The 17,461-nt window shown below is 43.9% G+C and overlaps 1 protein-coding gene across 4 annotated transcripts in view; it reads right to left on the bottom strand.

Annotated features, from left to right (window-relative positions):
* Window positions 1–17,461, bottom strand: part of PHF20 (PHD finger protein 20) — a 181,963-nt gene that overhangs the window by 137,725 nt on the left and 26,777 nt on the right. For all 4 annotated transcript variants that reach the window (XM_054467733.2, XM_054467736.2, XM_054467735.2 and 1 more), the window contains exon 2: window positions 10,815–10,929. In XM_054467733.2, the coding sequence (XP_054323708.1) occupies window positions 10,815–10,897 (83 nt within the window). In that variant the 5' untranslated portion in view covers window positions 10,898–10,929. The remainder of the gene's footprint in view (window positions 1–10,814; window positions 10,930–17,461) is intronic.

The following is a 17,461-nucleotide window of genomic DNA, read 5'->3' as shown; positions in this document are numbered from 1 at the left end:
AGCAAAACTCCGTCTCAAAAAAAAAAAAAGCTGGGACTTAGTTTCTTTAGGGCCCAAAAATAAGAACAAATAATTCAAGGATTCAGAGGCAAAAGTCACAAGGAAATAAGCAATTAAAAAGTGGGCCCTAGCCCAACGCGGTGGCTCACGCCTGTAATCCCAGCACTTTGGGAGGCCGAGGCAGACAGATCATGAGGTCAAGAGATCAAGATCATCCTGGCCAACATAGTGAAACCCCATGTCTACTAAAAATACAAAAATTAGCTGGGCATGGTGACGCACACCTGTAGTCCCAGCTACTTGGGAGGCTGAGGCGGGAGAATCTCTTGAATCCTGGAGGCGGAGGTTGCAGTGAGCCGAGATCACGCCACTGCACTCCAGCCTGGCGACAGAGCAAGACTCTGTCTCAAAAAAATAAAAACAAAAAAAAAAGTGGAACCTAATTCCCACACATTTCATTTCGATGGACTGAAAATACACACATACACACACACAGAGACACACACACACACAAAAAATATGGTTGTACCTTGCAGCAATACTATCTACTATAATGTAAGCAAATCACTTACCAGGGTGAAAACATAACCACTTTCAGTCTAGAGATAATAAAACAAACTCTCCATTGTTTTTGGCAAAGCATTCAAAGTCAAAGATTTTACCAATTAAATGTCCAGTACTCTAGATTAGGAAATCAGGTGAACATAATCAGAATGCATTTTCCAGTGTTTTGTTTTGTTTTGTTTTTTGATTTAGGAGTCAGGAACATTCAGACACTCTGGAGAAATTTGGTTATTACAAAAATGCTATGAACTCAGTCTACTTTGATTCAAACCCTAATCCTACCACTGTGTGACCTTGGGCAAATAACTTCATCTCTCTGAGCCTCCTTTTTCTTACTGCTAAAATGAGGCTCATAAGAGCACCCACGTGAGGGTACTCTCCCACCTGAAGACGGGTAGTCTCCTTCTCAGTGTGGCAGGGCTTTTATGGGTTCAGAATGGGGAATGTATGCTGATTGGTTTGTGCGTATGACAAAAAGGCTAAAACAAAGGCATCACTCAAAGGTGAGCATGACAGTGTAAAAAACCAATCAGGGAAGGGTAAGTACATATAAAACAGATGAAGGGTGGGGATCAATCAGAGGAAACCTTGCCAAACTGGAAGAGAGGTTCTCAATCCAGTCCATGGATTTACCCAGGACTTGTAGCTTGGCTTTCAGGCTTTAAACTGTCCTTGGAGGCCAGGCACAGTGGCTCATGCCTATAATCCCAGCACTTTGGGAGGCGGAGGTGGGCAGATCACCTGAGGTCACAAGTTTGAGACCAGCCTGGCCAACATAATGAAACCCTGTCTCTACTAGAAATACAAAAATTAGCTGAGTGTGGTGGCACCTGCCTGTAGTCCCAGCTACTTGGAAGGCTGAGGCAGGAGAATCGCTTGAACTCAGGAGGCGGAGGTTGCAGTGAGCTGAGGTCGTGCCACTGCACTCCAGCCTAGGTGACAAGAGCAAAACTCTGTCTCAAAAAATAAACAAACAAACAAACAAACTGTCCTTGGTTTGACAGTCAGGTTTCACCAGAGAACTGTCCCTATCTGCCTAGGCATTTGACTGTCCCTATCTGCCTAGGCATTTGACTGCCACCTGCGGCTATCAGCACAATTGCAGCTCACTGCAACCTCAAACTCCTAGGCTCAAGCAGTCCTCCTGCCTCAGCCTCCCAAGTAGCTGGGACTACAGGCATGTACCACCATGCCCAGAATTTTTTTTTTTTTTTTTTTTTGAGACAGGGTCTCATTATATTGTCCAGGCTGGTCTTGAAATCCTTGACTCAATCAATCCTCCCACCTCACCCTCCCAAAGTGCTGGGATTACAGGCATGAGTCACCATGCCTAGCTGGATTATCTTTTTTTTTTTTTTTTTTTTTTTGAGACAAAGTCTTACTCTGTCACCCAGGCTGGAGTGTAGTGGCACAATCTCAGCTCACTGCAACCTCTGCCTCCCAGGTTCAAATGATTCTCCTGCCTCAGCTTCCCAAGTAGCTGGGACTACAGGCACATGCCACCATGCCTGACTGATTTTTGTACTTTTAGTAGAGACAGGGTTTCACCATGTTGGCCAGGCTGGTCTCGAACTCCTGACCTCAGGTGATCCACCAGCCTTGGCCTCCCAAAATGCTGGGATTCCAGGTGTTAGCCACCACACCAGGCCCAGAATATCTTTTAAATGTTAAGTTGAAACTTCGTTTTTTTTTTTTCTTCCAAGACAGAGCCTTGCTCTGTCACCTGGGCTGGAGTACAATGGCATGATGTTGGCTCACTGCAACCTCCACCTTCCAGGTTTAAGCAATTATCTTGCCTCAGACTCTGGGGTAGCTGGGATTACAGGCATGTGGTACCACACCCAGCTAATTTTTTTTTGTATTTTTAGTAGAGACGGGGTTTCACCACGTTGGCCAGGCTGGTCTTGAACTCCTGACTTCATGATCCACCCGCCTTGGCCTCCCAAAGTGCTGGGATTACAGGCGTTAGCCACCACATCTGGCCAAATGTTAAGTTTAAAATTTGTTCCTAGAAATTTGTACAAGATGGCCATAATGTTTTCCTCTTTTCCAGTAAAGACATGGTTAAGAAAAAAAAAAACTGGGGCCAGGCGCGGTGGCTCATGCCTGTAATCCCAGCACTTTGGGAGGCCGAGGCGGGCAGATCACGAGGTCAGGAGATCGAGACCATCCTGGCTAACACGGTGAAACCCCATCTCTACTAAAAATACAAAAAATTAGCCGGGCACGGTGGTGGGTGCCCGTAGTCCCAGCTACTCGGGAGGCTGAGGCAGGAGAATCACTTGAACCCAGGAGGCAGAGCTTGCAGTGAGCCAAGATAGCGCCATTGCACTCCAGCCTGGGCGAAAGAGCGAGACTCCGTCTCAAAAAAAAAAAAAAAAATCAGGCCGGGCACACTGGCTCACCCCTGTAATCCCGGCACTTTGGGAGGCTAAGGCAGGCGGATCATCTGAGGTCAGGAGTTCGAGACCAGCCTGGCCAATATGGTAAAACCCCGTCCCTATTAAAAATATAAAAATTAGCCGGACATGGTGGTGGGCCCTTGTAGTCCCAGCTACTCAGGAGGCTGAGGCAGGAGAATGACCTGAACCCGGGAGACAGAGGCTGCAGTGAGCCAAGATCGTGCCACTGCACTCCAGCCTGCATGACAGAGCAAGACTCCGTATCAAAAAAATTAAAAAAAAGTGTTCCAGAAAATAATGGGAAAAACCACCCTGCTCATTTTCTAAGACTAGTATAATACTACACTAAAACTGGATACAGACTGCACAAGAAGAGATCAAAAACCAAAAGTATAATGAACATGGATATCAAAATCCCAAATAAAAGATTAGTAAACTAAATCTAGTAATTTATTATATAAATGATCTAAAAGGCTTATCCAGGAATATAAGCAAGAATTGTTCAACATTACAAAATCTGTTAATGTCATATACCATACTAATAAAGGGGAAGCAAAATTTAAAAAAATAAAGATTAGGCTGGGCGCGGTGGCTCATGCCTGTGGTCCCAGCACTTTGGGAGGCCGAGGCAGGCAGATCACGAGGCGGGCAGATCACGAGGTCAGGAGATCGAGACCATCCCGGCCAACATGGTGAAGCCCCGTCTCTACTAAAAATAGAAAAAATTAGCCAGGTGTGGTGGCGGGTGCCTGTAGTCCCAGCTACTCAGGAGGCTGAGGCAGGAGAATGGTGCGAACCCGGGAGTCAGAGCTTGTAGTGAGCCGAGATGCACCACTGCACTCCAGCCTGGGCGACAGGGCGAGACTCCATCTCAAAAAATAAAAATAAAAATAAATAAATAAATAAAGATTAAAGGGGAAAATACGCATGGTCAGTTAATTAGATGCCCGAAAGCATTAAATTCAACATTACTCAGTCTGAAAAAAAAAAAACTTCCAGCAAACAAGGAATAGGCATGAACTTCTTTAATCTGATTAAACACATCTACCACGATCCTATGATAAACATCATACTTAATGGTGAAATCTCGGATGTGTTCCTGTTAAAGTCAAACAACAAACTATGGAAGGCTGCTATCATTACTATCATTTAACATCTTGCTGCTATGATCCTAGTCAATGAACACAAGGGAAAACAGGAAGGAAAGAAAAAAGTAAGGAAGGAAGAAAGGAAAAGAAATGAGAAGCAGAGGATTGGAAAGGAAGAGGCAAAATAGTTGTTTGCAGATACATGATGGTCTATGTAGAAAATCCAAAAGAACCATTAAGATGAACATGAGAATGGAGAAAGGTTTCTGTGTAAGACCAGATACAAGACTCAATAGCGATAAAGACTCATGTACCCATTACACATGGCCGCTTTTGCTTCCTCTATCTTCCCACCCTTTTCCCCCTTCATATTATCTCCTTTTTCTTCCTACTGCATATAATCGCAGAATCTTCATATTATCTTGAAGCAAATCACAACGTATCATTTTATTCATAAATGTAGGTATATAATCTCTAAGAAATAAGAACTCTTAAAAAACAAAATTACAATATCACTTCCACAGCTAAAATGTTAACAATGATTCTTTAATATCAAATAACCAATCAATGTTCAAACTTCCAACAATCTCATAAATGTCATAAATCTTTTTTAAACAGTCTGCTTTTGTTTTCGAACTATATAAAATCCACATACTGAATTTGGTTAACAACAATATTCCTTCATGCCTGCAATAACCAAAGAGAAAAAATATATATAAAAAGATCCAGCCAGGTGCAGTGGCTCACGCCTGTTATCCCAGCACTTTAGGAAGCCGAGGTGAGCAGATCACCTGAGGTCAGGAGTTCAAGACCAGCCTGGCCAAAATGGCAAAACCCCGCCTCTACCAAAACATACAAAAATTCCAAGCGTGGTGGCGGGCGTCTGTAATCCCAGCTACTCGGGAGTCTGAGGCAGGGAGAACTGCTTGAGCCTGGGAGGCAGAGGTTGCAGTGAGCCCAAATCGCTCTACTGCACTTCAGCCTGGATGACAGAGCAAGACTTCATCTCAAAAAAGAAAAAAAAAGATCCATTCATAGAAGCAACAAAAACTAGACAGTACTTAGGAATAAATCTAACAGATAACATGCAAAATCTTTATGGAGGTTATAAAACATCACTAAAGTTCATAAAGTAAAACATGAATAAGTATAAAGATATATTTTCATGAATGAAAACTTTTTATCAAGATACCAATTAAATACAATTTATTTCAAAACTCCAAAAACACTTTTCAAGAAACTCAACAATACTACAAAAATTCACATTCAAGAGTAAAGGTTGACCGGGTGCGGTGGCTCACGCCTGTAATCCCAGCACTTTGGGAGGCCAAGGCGGGTAGATCACAAGGTCAGGAGATCGAGACCATCCTGGCTAACACAGTGAAACTCCGTCTCTACTAAAAATACAAAAAATTAGCTGGGCGTGGTGGCGGGCACCTGTAGTCCCAGCTACCCAGGAGGCTGAGTCAGGAGAATGGCGTGAACCTGGGAGGCGGAGCTTGCAGTGAGCCAAGATCATGACACTGCACTCCAGCCTGGGCGACTAAACAAGATTCTGTCTCAAAAAAAAAAAAAAAAAAAAAGAGTAAAGGTCTAAGAATACAACAAATAAAATAAAACCTGTATTACCAGATATCAAGAGTTACGTTAAAGCAATATCAATTAAATAATGTATTATTATGAGCACAGGAGTAAACATAAATCAATGGAATAGACTAAAGAGCTGAGAACAGGCCTATGTAAATATGAGGCTTAATACATACAAGTGGTATTGCAGGTCAATGGGGAAAGAATGGACTATCCTAAACATGATATTGGAGCAACTGGTTATTCATTGAATTAAAAAGTAATAATTAGATACAAGTTCATACTATACATAAAATGAATTCCAGGTGGATTAAAAACCTAAATATGTGCCAGGCATGGTGACTCATGCTTGTAATCCCAGCACTTTGGGAAGCTGAGGCAGGTGAAACACTTGAGGTCAGGAGTTCAAGACCAGCTTGGCCAACATAGTGAAACCTCATCTCTACTAAAAATACAAAAAATTAGCCTAGCATGATGGTATGTGCTGGTAGTCCCATCTGCTCAGAAGGCTGAGGTGAGAGGATCACCTGAGCCTGGAAGCCAAGGCTGCAATGAGTTGTAACTGCACCACTACACACTAGCCTAGGCAACAGAGTGAGACATATCCAAAAAAAAAAAAAGAAAAAAAAAAAAAAAAGGCCAGGCATGGTGGCTCACGCTTGTAATCCCAGCACTTTGGGCAGCTGAGGAGGGCAGATCACAAGGTCAGGAGTTCGAGACCATCCTGGCCAACACAGTGAAATCCCGTCTCTACTAAAAATACAAAAATTAGCTGGGTGTGGTGGCGGGCGCCTGTAATCCCAGTTACTCGGGAGGCTGAGGCAGGAGAATCGCTTGAACCCAGGAGGCAAAGGTTGCAGTGAGCCAAGATTGTGCCACTGCACTCCACACTGGGCGACAGAGCAAGACTCTGTCCCAAACAAAAAAAAAGAACAGAAAATACCAGAGTATAATGCATGTAATTAAGGTTAAATACTACTTCATAAAATTTGTGTTTCAGTTAAATTTATATAGATCAGGTATGGGGACTCACGCCTGTAACCCCAGCATTTTGGAAGGCCACGGCAGGAGGATCACCTGAGCCCAGGAATTCGAGACCAGCCTTGGCAACATAGTGACACCTCATCTCTACTAAAAATTTAAAAATTAATCAGGCGTGTAGCCGGGCATAGTGGCTCACACCTATAATCCCAGCACTTTGGGAGGCCAAGGCGGGCAGATCACGAGGTCAATCCTGGCTAACAGAGTGAAACCCCGTCTCTACTAAAATTACAAAAAATTAGCTGGGAAGCTAAGGCAGGAGAATGGCGTGAACCCGGGAGGCGGAGCTTGCAGTGAGCTGAGACTGCGCCACTGCACTCCAGCCTGGGTGACAGAGCAAGACTCCATCTCAAAATAATAATAATAATAATAATAATAAATCAGGCGTGGTGGCATGTGCCTGTGGTCCCAGCTGAAGCAGGAGGACTGCTTAAGCCAAGGGAGGTCAAAGCTGCAATGAGCTCTGTTCCCACCACCGCACTCCAACCTGAGCAACAGAGTGAGACCTTGTCTCGAAAAATAAAAATAGGCCGGGTGCCATGGATTTGGCCTGTGGTCCCGGCACTCAGGAGGTCGAGTTGGGTGGATTGCCTGAGGTCAGGAGTTCGAGACCAGCCTGGCCAACATGGTGAAACGCCGGCTCTAATAGAAATAAAAAAAAAATATCCAGGCATGGTGGCGCACAACTATAATCCCACATACTCAGGAGGCTGAGGCACGAGAATCGCTTGAACCTGGGAGGTGGAGATTGCAGTGAGCCAAGATCACGCCCCTGCATTACAGCCTGGGCAACAAAGTGAGACGCTGTCTTGACACCGTTTCAAAAAAATAATAATAAAAACAAAATAAAAAATTTATATGTACATATGGGTGAGTACCACACTGGATTTAAAATACATTTCTTACTGTAGGTTGTGGTCAAAAGCCACTGCCCAAGTAAAAGTCTGTGTATGTGCACAAAGAAACATTCACAGCAGCACTGTGTCTCAGGTGAAAAACTGGAATTTACGCACCCATTTAAAAAAAAATACAATACAAAATAATAAATAAATAAACGGGCCAGGAGCAGTGGCTCACACCTGTAATCCCAGCACTTTGGGAGGCCGAGGTGGGTGGATCACCTGAGGTCACAAATTTGAGACCAGCCTGGCCAAAATGGCAAAACCCTGTCTCTATGAAAAATACATAAATTAGGCCAGGCGTGGTGGCTCACGCCTGTAATTCCAGCACTTTGGGAGGCTGAGGAGGGTGGATCACGAGGTCAGGAGATCACAACCATCCTGGCTAACACCGTGAAACCCTGTCTCTATTAAAAAAATACAAAAAAATTAGCTGGGCATGGTAGTGGGTGCCTGTAGTCCCAGCTACTCGGGAGGCTGAGGCAGGAGAATGGCGTGAACCCAGGAGGCGGAGCTTGCAGTGAGCAGAGATCAAGCCACTGCACTCCAGCCTGGGTGACTGAGCAAGACTGCATCTCAAAAAAAAAAAAACACCATAAATTAGCCGGGCAAGGTGGTGGGCACCTGTAATCCCAGCTACTCAGGAGGCTGAGGCAGGAGAACTGCTTGAACCCAGGAGGCGGATGTTGCAATGAGCCAAGATTGTGCCACCACACTCCAGTCTGGGTGACAGAGCTAGACTCGATCATAAATAAATAAACAAACAAACGTCCATTAGTAGGGGACTAGATAAACAAAATGTGGTATATTCATACAATAAACCTCTATACAGAAGTTAAGATGTAGTCCCAGATACATGGAGGGCTAAGGCAGGAGGATCACTTGAGCCCAGGAGTTGCAGGCCACAGTGAACTATGATTGAGCCATTACACTCCAGCCTGAGCAATAGAGTAAGTCCCTATCTCAGGGGTGGGCGAGGTGGGTGCAGAGTTAAGTATGGGTAAATCACAAAAACATATCGAATATAAAAAACAAAGACACAGAAAAAAACAAGTTGTATGATACTACTTATATAATATATATATACATACAATATATAACATATATATACATACACACAGTATATTACATATATATATACACACACACACATATATATATATACTGAAACCAAAAAAGGAACTAATTATAGATAATGCAAATAGCCCAAAAACAGGCGGGCTTGGTGGCTCATGCCTGTAATCCCAGCACTTCGGGAGGCCAAGGCAGGCAGATCATCTGAGGTCAGGAGTTGGAGACCAGCCTGGCCAACATGGTAAATAAACCCCGTCTCTACTAAAAATACAAAAAATTGGCCAGGCGTCGTGGTGCATGCCTGTAATCTCAGCTACTCAGAAGGCTGAGGCAGAGGAATCGCTTGAACCCAGGAGGCGAAGACTGCAGTGAGCCGAGATCACGCCACTACATTCCAGCCTGAATGAAAGAGTAAGACTCGTCTCCAAAAAAAAAAAAAATAGCCCAAAAACAACTGTGTTGAAAGTGTACCTAATTACCTAATTATTTTTCCTTTTTTTTTTTTCCGAGACGGAGTCTCGCTCAGTCACCCAGGCTGGAGCGCAGTGGTGCGATCTTGGCTCACTGCAGCCTCTACCTCCAAGGTTCAAGTGATTCTCCTGCCTCAGCCTCCTAAGTAGCTAGGACTACATGCGTGCAGCACCATGCCCAGCTAATTTTTATATTTTTAGTAAAGACAGGGTTTCACTACGTTGGCCAGGCTGGTCTTGAACTCCTGACCTCATGATCCGCCCACCTCAGCCTCCCAAAGTGCTGGGATTATAGGCGTGAGCCACCACGACTGGCCAAGTGTACCTAATTCTTTTTTTTTTTTTTTTTTTTTCCAGACCGAGTCTCACTCTGTTGCCCAGGCTGGAGTGCAGTGGCGCAATCTCAGCTCACTGCAACCTCCGCCTCCCGGGTTCAAGCAATTCTCCTGGCTCAGCCTCCCGAGAAGCTGGGATTACAGGCACGCACCACCATGCCCGGCTAATTTTTTGTATTTTTAGTAGAGACAGGGTTTCGCCACTTTAGCCAGGCTGGTCTCAAACTCCAGACCTCAGGTGATCCACCCATCTCGGCTTCCCAAAGTGCTGGGATTACAGGCGTGAGCCACCACGCCCAGCCAAGTGTACCTAATTCTAATAGCAAAGACAGTTTTCTGTACCAACTGCTTCCATGCCTCTCTTCTCCTGTCTTATCTTCCTACACCTGAAGAGCTGATCAATCTATTTTGAAAGAATCTCAAAAAGGGTTAAACTCTTCCTTCTTTAACTCAAAAAGGAATTAGCCAGGCATGGTGGCACACTTCTGCAATACCAGCTACTCAGGAGGCTGAGGCACGAGAACTGCTTGAACCTGGGAGGCAGAGGTTGCAGTGAGCCAAGATCTGCCTGGGTGACAGAGCGAGTCTCTGTCTAAAAAAAAAAAAAACAAAAACACTTAAAGAGGTATAAGTTCTGAAAACCCCACCCTCACCTTAAGCACCAACAAATGACCAAATTCTAGGATGCCCTCAACCACAACAATCACTTCACAGTCTATAAGGTCTTTCCCTACATATTCTATCATTTGATTCTCAGAATAACCCTATGAGGTCAATATTACCAATACCTACATTTATAGATAAGCTAATGCACAAAGCAGCTAATTACCAGCCAGAGGTCACAAGTCAATGACACAGTGGGGACTATAACCCCTCAGCTTCTGAACCTAATCACCCTGACAGTGTGCCCTTATGTGATGACTGTATTTCAACATACAACATCATGCCCAGAAAACAGGATGGGGTGTTCACAACACATGAGCTGCTCCAATCGAACCCCTTTTTCTTCACTTTTCCATCCCTGATCTTTCCTCTTTTTTCAGACAGGCAGCCAAGAGCAAGAGAGCTGCCACTATTAACTCTTCCCTTCCCTGTAGCAATTCCTGCTTCTTTTTCCCAGAACTCTTTCAGATGAACAGGCAAAAGGGGGAAACAAATATGTACAGGGGGTTACAGGACAGTCACCCTGACACTGGGATCCCTGCACCAAAGAGAAAAGACTGATGTTTCCTCCCATCTTCCAAGAGTCAGGGAGTAGAAAAACACCACAAAAAAAGCCTAAGCTACCACTCTATCAGTGCTGGCAAAAATCCTTTACTGAAGGGCTTTAATTAACAGAAAAATGTAAAAGTACCAGTTTTTTAAACGGTCCCGGGCTTCCAACTGGGCTCCCACTTCAAAGCTGATTCCTCGTCTGTTAGGTGGATGCTTTGTCATTTTCAGTCATCAACGGGGCTGCCTTTATTCTCCTGAAAAAGCCAATTAAATATTTATGAAACTTAGGCAAAGTCCGCCCAGAGTGTAGCATCATTCACTACACATAAAAAACAAACAGGCATTATTCAAAACACAAAGCTCCATGAAACCCTGTTGGTGTCCTCATTCTAACACAGGTGTGCCTTCCACTGGTTCCTACCCCTCCATCGTGCAGCTTCCTGTGGTTTCTGGAACTGAGAAGACCCTCCCTCAACACTGCTTACCAAAGACTCACCTACAAGGGCCACCCCTCTGAACTACAAAAAAAACAACTGCTTTCGCAGTTAAATTCAGTCATCTGCTGATGCATTATTCAACAAATATTTGCTCAGCGACTATTTAAGGAAACAGTCAAGACCAAAAGAGACACAGTTCCTGCCCTCAAGAACCCTTCAGTCTACCGGGGAAACACAAAAATTTAGCCAGTAAACTGATAAATAACTGCAAACTGTAATTGCAATGAAATTTAAAGAGTTACAAAGGAAGCAAACAAATGCCAGGCACAGTAATGTATGCCTATAGTCCCAGCTACTTGGAAGGCAGAGCCAGGTTGTTTCTTTGAGCCCAGGAGTTCAAGACCAGCCTGGGAAACATAGCAAACCCTTGTCTCTTAAAAACAAAATTAAAAACGAAGCAAACAAAAGCTGAGATACTAATACTTGGTGCTACTTTTGGAAGGCTGTACAAGGTCTGTTTATATTTTCTTATTTTTTTTTTTTTTGAGACAGAGTCATACTCTGTCACCCAGGCTGAGTGCAGTGGTGCCATCTCAGCTCACTGTATCCTCCACCTCCCAGGTTCAAGCAATTCTGGAGCCTAGGCCTCCTGAGTAGCTGGGACTACAGGCGCGCGCCATCACACCCAGCTAATTTTTGTATTTTGAGTAGAGATTGGGTTTCACCATGTTGGCCAGGCTGGTATCAAACACCTGACCTCAAGTCATCTGCCCACGTCAACCTCCCAAAGTGCTGGTATTACAGGCGTGAACCACTGCGCCCAAAATTGTTTATACTTTCTTTGATCTATGTATATTTCCTACTTCTTTTTTTGTTTGTTGGTTTGTTTTTTGAAAAGGAGTCTCGCTCTTGTCGCCCAGGCTGGAGTGCAATGGCATGATCTCGGCTCACTGCAACCTCTGTTTCTCAGGTTCAAGTGATTCTCCTGCCTCAGCCTCCCAGGTAGCTGGGATTACAGGCGTCTGCCACCACACCCAGCTATATTTCCTACTTCTTGAGTCCATTCTGATCATTTGTATTTTCCTGTAAGTTTTACCCAGATTTTCTTTTTTTATCATAGAACAATAAAACAGTAAAAATATTCTCGTTTAATTCCTTTAATTGCCTTTGAATCTGAAGTCACAATTTGAATCTCTCCTTTCTCAATCCTGTCTTGTGTACCTGTGCTGCAATGAATAAAATTTATGTTTATGATCAGAACCAAACAGTAAAGCCAATTTCCTTTTGATGGAAAAAAAGGTGTACTGGATTAGGCCATTTACAAGAAAAGTGGCCCCCATAAAAGAACACTTCCCGCCGGGTGCGGTGACTCAAGCCTGTAATCCCAACACTTTGGGAGGCCGAGGCAGGCGGATCACAAGGCCAGGAGTTCGAGACCAGCCTGGCCAACATGGTGAAACCCTATCTCTACTAAAAATACAAAATTAGCTGGGCGCAGTGGCAGGCACCTGTAATCCCAGCTACTTGGGAGGCTGAGGCATGAGAATAGCTTGAACCTGGGAGGCAGAGGTTGCAGTAAGCCAAGATCACACCACTGCACTGCAGCCTGGGTGACAGAGCAAGACTCTGTCTCGAAAAAGAAAAAAAAAAGAACACTTCTTGTGATCACTGAGGTAATTAATCTATTAATCTGCAGAGTCCTAAATGCTATCAGAGGAGCTAGTGGTGGTTCTGATGGACATGTAGCCACTCTGAGCTCTAAGGGCACTTGAACAGACCACTTCCTTACAGCAGACTTACCCCAGCCTAACTCCTTCCTCCCACTAAACTCTGGACTTTTTAAAATTTTTTTTAGACAGGGTCCCATTCTGTTGTCCAGGCTGGAATGCAGTGGCGCTACCATAGCTCACTGCAGCCTCAAACTCCTGGGCTCAAGCAATACTCCTGCCTCAGCCTCCTGAGTAGCTGGAATCACAGGCATGCATCAGCACACCCAGCTTTTTCTTTTTTTTTGCAGAGAGAGCATCTATGTTCCTAGGCTGGTCTCAAACTCCTGGGTTCAAGCAATCCTCCCGCCTGGGCCTCCCAAAGTGCTGGGATTACGGGATTACAGGCACGAGCCACTGCATCCAGCCCTATACTTCGGCTCTTGACAGCCTACACTGCCCAAGCGATGCCAGAGCACTGCCAGAGCAATGCCTGCCTCCTACCAGAACACTTTCTTTGCAATAAATGAATATGGAAAAAAATCACAGAAGTGAGTACTCATATCTAATGTTTAATAGCAGCACATTTTATGAAGAATTTGCTTGCAATATATTACATAAAAAGGCAGGATGCAAAATTGTACCACATGGAGCTCACATTAAAACTCATACACAGCCAGATGAGGTGGCTCAGGCTTATAATCACAGCTACTGAAAAGGCTGAGGCAGGAGGATCGCTTGAGCCCAGGAGGTCGAGACTGCAGTGAGCTATGATTGTGCCACTGTACTCCAGCCTGAGTGACAGAGCAAGAACCTGTCTCTTTAAAAAAAAAAAAAAAAAAAAAAAAGGCCAAGCATGGTGACTCATGCCTATAATCCCAGAACTTTGGGAGGCCAACGCTGCTGGATCACCTGAGGTCAGGAGTTTGAGACCAGCCTAACCAACATGGAGAAACCCCGTCTCTACTAAAAATACAAAATTAGCCAGGCATGGTGGCACATGCCTGTAATTCCAGCTACTTGGGAGGCTAAGGCAGGAGAATCACTTGAACCCAGGAGGTGGAGGTTCCAGTGAGCCCAGATTGCACCATTACATTCTAGCCTGGGCAACAAGAGTGAAACTCTGTCTCAAAAAAAAAGGAAAAAAAAAAAAAAAAGAAAAGAAAAGAAAAAAACTTGTATGAATTTTTTTTTTTGGAGACAAGGTCTTGCTCACTCTGTCACTCAGGCTGGTCTACAGTGGCTCAAACCTGGATCACTGTAGCCTCGACTTCCTGGGCTCATGTGATCCTCCTTACTCAGCCTCCCAAGCACCTGGGACTACAGGTGCAAGCCACCACACCCAGCTAATTTGTTCTTTGGTAGAGACAGGGTCTTGCTATGTTTGTTTGGGCTGGTCTCAAACTCCCAGGTTCAAGTGATCCTCCTGACTCAGCCTCCCAAAGTGCTGGAATTAGAGGCATTAGCCATGGTACCCAGCCACTGATTCTTTTTGTAAAGACAGGAAGAAAAAAATAAGTTATAGGTTATTGGTGATTGTTCCTTTCTTCTTAAATACTTTCCTAAATTTTAGTTTTTCAAAGTGAAAATTTTTCATAAGTGTATAATGTAAAGGATTATACATGTGAAGGACAATAAGCTATCTATTAAACAACCCATTCCAGGCTGGGCGCAGTGGCTCATGCCTGTAGTCCCAGCACTTTGGGAGGTCGAGGTGGGAGGATCACAAGGTCAAGAGATCGAGACAATCCTAGCCAACATGGTGAAACCCCATCTCTACTAAAAATACAAAAATTAGCTGGGCGTGGTGGCACGTGCCTGTAGTCCCAGCTACTCAGGAGGCTGAGGCAAGAAAATCGCTTGAACCTGGGAGGCAGAGGTTGCAGTGAGCCGAGATCATGCCACTGCATTCCAGCCTGGCAACAGAGAGAGACTCCATCTTAAAAAAAAAAAAAAAAAAAAAAATTCCGAAGGGCTGATATTGGGAAACACATAAAGCAAAGCAAACCGAGGCAGAAATGGTTGACAGCTGTAATTAAGGAAGCTGAAACTTCATAAACTGAAAAGCTGTGTTGGCAGGAGTGTTCTAACTATTTGGACCCTAGGAAAGGAAGTGTCAGAGGTTTGACAGCCTTTACCAAACATTCCCTAAGAAAATGAGATATCAAATCTGACATACACATGGCCGGGCGCGGTAGCTCACGCCAGTAATCACAACACTTTGGGAGGCCGAGGTGGCTGATCCCTCGAAGTCAGGAGTTCCAGACCAGCCTGGCCAACGTGGTAAAATCCTGTCTTTACTAAAATTACAAAAATTAGCCCGGCATGGTGGTGCACGCCTGTAATCCCAGATACTCAGGAAGCTGAGGCATGAGAATTGCTTGAACCCAGGAGGTGGGGGTTTCAGTAAGCTGAGATCATGCCACTGCACTCCTACCGGGGTGACAGAGCAAGACTCTGAAAAAAAAAAAAATCTAACATACAGGTATAATCCAATCAGTAGAAAGGTCTTCATTTTGGCTTGCCTGAAATACCACGTCAATTTTTTTTTTTTTTTTTTTTTTTTTTGTATTTTTTAGTAGAGACAGGGTTTCACTATGTTAGCCAGGATGGTCTCGATCTCCTGACCTCGTGATCCACCCACCTCGGTCTCCCAAAGTGCTGGGATTACAAGTGTGAGCCACCGCGCCCGACCAATACCACGTCAAATTATCTTGTTCTCTGACTTCATTCATACCAAGTAATATTCTGATTATTAATTTCCCCTCCCAGATTATATAAAAAGGTGATGCCCAACAAGAAAGGGAGGATGAAACTTAACACTCACTGAGCTGCTATTATTTGTCAGGCTCTATGTAGCCTGACAGTCTTCTTTTACCAAAGTAACGGAGTTTAATGTAATGGGGTTAAATGCTTGGCCTTGAATCCCCAGCCCCACTCATCATTAACTGAATGAATTTATAAAATTATTTAACCCCTTATTAGCCGAATGAATTTGTGTAAATTATTTTCCTCTCTGTAAAATAGGGATGGTGATAATAATAACATCTATCTCCAGGCAGTGGATGTGAGGATTAAAATATATAATCCATTTAAAGAGCTCAGGACTGGCACAAAGTAAGAACTACATAGTTAATAGCTGTTAATAACTATGTTATCACAGATAAGGAAATTAGGCTTAAAGTAACTTGGTTAAAGTTCAGGTGCTAAGTGACAGGCCCCAGCACAAAAGCCCAGGTTGGCCTGACTTCTGAATTAATTGTTTCTACCTTACTTTCCCCCAGGCACCCCAGGAGGCCTTCCATTAAAATGCAGGAGTGAGGGAGCAAGGCAGTGAATGAATGAAGATGAGCAAATTATTCCCAAAAGCTCAAGAAAACCAATTCCTCTTGAGGCTGAATCCTCAGAATTCTTGCTACGTATGAACTAAAACATGTTTCACTGTAACTCTGATCCACCTGTTTGAAGTTTCACTCTCTGATATCACACAGAACACAAAACTAATCTGGCATTCCCATTCCATTACCAATTTCCCCTCCACCTCTCTGAGGTGGCAGTTTGTTTTTAAATTCACATTAATTCACCCAACAAACCACTAACAAGTGTTATCAGTAAGTCACTATGCTGGAAATGCTGAAAATTAGGAATCCAACTCAGTCCCAGCTCTAGTCCACCCAGCAAGACAAACGCAAACACTGAGAAGACATGAATGAGCTCTAGCAAAGGGTGAGGGGAGGGGCAGAGGGGAAATCATCTGAAAGTATCTATTTAAATTGACAACATCTACTAAAGAATAAAAAAGAGTTCAATACAGAAGCAGGGATTTCAAAAAAAATACATAAGTAGTACATTTCTACTTCTTTCATTTAGTTTTAAACACAATTTTTCTGAAGATGCAATAAGGCTAAAGATTCTGTAGCTTTTAACTTTTCTTCAGGGCCTTGGCTTTTTCTTCCAAAAATCACCAGCTTCCAGAAAAAGAGGAAAAGGGAACATGTTCAATATGGACATGGAGAGAATTTAAAAAACTCATGCAATCTGTATTCACATAGGATTCCATTTTAAAAGACCTTGGCAGGATTTCAAATTACTCCTTTACATTCAAATTTCCCTACAATGGGAACTCGCTGCTACACAGGAGACACAGGGCCTAGTTTATTTCCTTAAATACAGTATTCGTCAACGTCCCCTGCATGAATGACAATGAAAGCTTGAAATGCACACTGTGCAGCACAGTTTAAAGGGCACTTTCACAAACAACAAACTGGGAGAAAATAACTGCAACCCACATGACAAAGAGCTAACTTCCATTATTAACAAAGAGTACATACAAACCAAGGACAAAAAAGTCAAACAACTTACTCTTTTTTTTTTTTTGAGATGAAGTCTCGCTCTGTCGCCCAGGCTGGAGTGCAATGGCATGATCTCAGCTCACTGCAACCTCCGCCTCCCAGGTTCAAGCAATTCTCCTGCCTCAGCCTCCCGAGTAGCTGGGATTACAGGCGTGCACCACCACATCCAACTAATTTGGTATTTTTAGTAGAGATGGGGTTTCTCCATGTTGGTCAGGCTGGTCTTGAACTCCCGACCTCAGGTGATCCACCCGCCTCGGCCGCTCAAAGTGCTGGGATTATGGGCGTGAA

The sequence above is a fragment of the Pongo pygmaeus genome, chromosome 21, assembly GCF_028885625.2.
Source record: "Pongo pygmaeus isolate AG05252 chromosome 21, NHGRI_mPonPyg2-v2.0_pri, whole genome shotgun sequence".
NCBI lineage: Eukaryota > Metazoa > Chordata > Mammalia > Primates > Hominidae > Pongo > Pongo pygmaeus.
Note: the sequence above shows the minus strand (reverse complement) of the source record. Positions and strands in the feature narration are given on the sequence as shown.